We start from the raw sequence: 2,062 nt of genomic DNA, 5'->3' as shown, positions 1-2,062 counted from the left end.
CTCCTCCTATTAAAGACCCACGGGCCACAGAGAAGTGACACCATGCTGCCCCTTTCCCGTCCCAAACTCACGACCCCCACTCTACCTCCGACGCCATCTTCCAAGTCCCTTCACGAGTCCCAGTGGAAACCCGAGCCACACTCACTAGGAGACGCTCTCCCCAAGTGCGCGGAAGACGAGCCCTCAGCGCTGGGATGGCACCGTCGCCCCCGCCGGCGCTGGCGGTCTCTGGGAAGTGGCGCGGCGGCTGCAGAGGCGCAGTGTGTGCCCTCGACCGGGGCTCCGGCTGCCGTGCGGGCTGCAGCTCCTCAGGCCTCGCTTTCCGTCCAGGGACGGCTGAGTGTGGCACTCGGCCGGGAAGCCGTGGGTCCCCCGAAACGCCAGCAAAGAGCAAGCTTGGAGAGGAGCCGGCACTGCTCCCCTCTGAGCCGGTTCACACAGCCTGCCCTCCTCGCCAGCCCCGTGAGACCAGGTGAAGACAGGGCCCTCCCATGTCCCAGGGTTACCAGAGGGGCACCCGTGACCCCAAAGAGCTCACAGCTCTGAGGAGTCGCCTCGCTCAGTGATTTGTTGCCATGGTCATGACGTTTATAAAATTTATGCCTGTTTTCTGAAAAGCTTAAATAGTTATGGAGTTTATTAAGCCCAAAGGGGGATTTTGGGGTTTCCTCCTTCTTCGTCTGTGCACAAACGCCAACATGAACCCCGTCGGTGCCTTGTTCAGAAGTGAGGGCGTCTGCTTCATCACAAGTGACACAGGAGCCCTGATGACCTGGTGATTCACTCCCAGAGGCTGACACAGAGGAAGGAAACAGCAAGACCAGTGCCGGCCCAGACAGCAGAAACCCGGTACGTGGCCCGCCACAGTGAGCCAGAGCCAGTAAACAAGCAGCCGCTTCGAAACCGAAGTACACGGCTTTCGTAGAAGCGCCCAGAAACGCCGACCGACACCTGAGCGGTGCCACGTGTCACGCGTGTTCATGCTGTGGACAGTGCACTTCCTATGCGTTGTCGCTGAATCCTGATCGCAACTCTCATCACGCCTCCCAGAGGAAGACACGTGGGGTTGACGGGGACGCCGTGACCGAGGCAGGGAGAACGCTCCTGGTCACACCCTCACCGCCGCACGCCAAAGCTCTCTGACGGAACCTCATTCTAGAAACCACGGGCGACGAGACAAACTCGCTAGACTACGAGCAGGCAGGGCCTCGCCTGGCGAAGGCCCCAGGCACTGGGTGAAATCGGCAGATGACGCCAGCAAAGCGCGGGTAAGAAACACAGTTCACCGTTCCAATGTTGCCTGGGTTTTTTAGGGGGTTTGTGCTTCAAATACGAGACCAAGGGTGAGTTTGGCAGTGGCGTCCCCACAAGCTTTTCAGTGCTTAGGGCTTCCTAGAGGACATTGGCATCTGACTCTCCGAGATATTCCAGTGGCTGGCCCCACACCTGAATTTCTCATTTGTTGTGAGCAGCGCATGAGACCCTGAGACCCTCCTCTATCTCGTTCTAGAATTTCTCTCTCCTGAGAAACGCCTGGGGGTGAAGTGCTCATTTACCCCACCCAGCATGCATACGACACTGAGCAACGCCCACTTACTTTGAGCGTGGGAATTCGAAAGATCTCTCCTAAATGGCGAAGACCACTCTGACTCAGGTCCAGAATCGGGGAGGCAGAAGAGAGGACCCCGTTAATCCTCCCGCGGATGTCCTCGGCCGGGGAGGCCGGCATGGCCGGCGTGCTCCTGGCCGGGCCCGAGCCGTCTCCCTCGCCGGCAGCCCCCGGGGCGTCTCCCTCCATCTGTCAGCCAGGAGGAAGCAATCCTGCGAAGCCAGCGCTCATCCTCCGTGGTCTGGAGTCACCTAGAGATGGGGAGGGGACAGGGCAACAAGTAGAAACAGTGACATGTTCGCAGTGGGACGGGCCAGCTACAGTGCAGATGTGCAACGACCTCGCCTGCTTACAAAACCATCGTTTTTAATAAACGGTATAAATTTGACTTTTAAATTTGTAAAAACAACAACAACGAAAATCCTGAGGATACACGAAAGTGCAGATTCAAAC

General features: G+C 58.1%; 1 protein-coding gene across 7 annotated transcripts in view; it reads right to left on the bottom strand.

The window, feature by feature from the left end:
- LRRC27 (leucine rich repeat containing 27) overlaps window positions 1–2,056 on the bottom strand; it is an 11,121-nt gene extending 9,065 nt beyond the window's left edge. For all 7 annotated transcript variants that reach the window (XR_002783377.1, XM_011372580.2, XM_023538055.1 and 4 more), the window contains exon 1: window positions 1,598–2,056. Coding sequence is in view for 6 of the 7 variants with exons in the window: in XM_011372580.2 (XP_011370882.1) it covers window positions 1,598–1,798 (201 nt within the window). In the remaining variant the exon portion in view is untranslated. The remainder of the gene's footprint in view (window positions 1–1,597) is intronic.
- Between the last annotated feature and the right edge of the window lie 6 nt (window positions 2,057–2,062).

This window comes from Pteropus vampyrus, unplaced genomic scaffold (assembly GCF_000151845.1).
Source record: "Pteropus vampyrus isolate Shadow unplaced genomic scaffold, Pvam_2.0 Scaffold211, whole genome shotgun sequence".
NCBI classification, from domain to species: Eukaryota; Metazoa; Chordata; class Mammalia; order Chiroptera; family Pteropodidae; genus Pteropus; species Pteropus vampyrus.
Note: the sequence above shows the minus strand (reverse complement) of the source record. Positions and strands in the feature narration are given on the sequence as shown.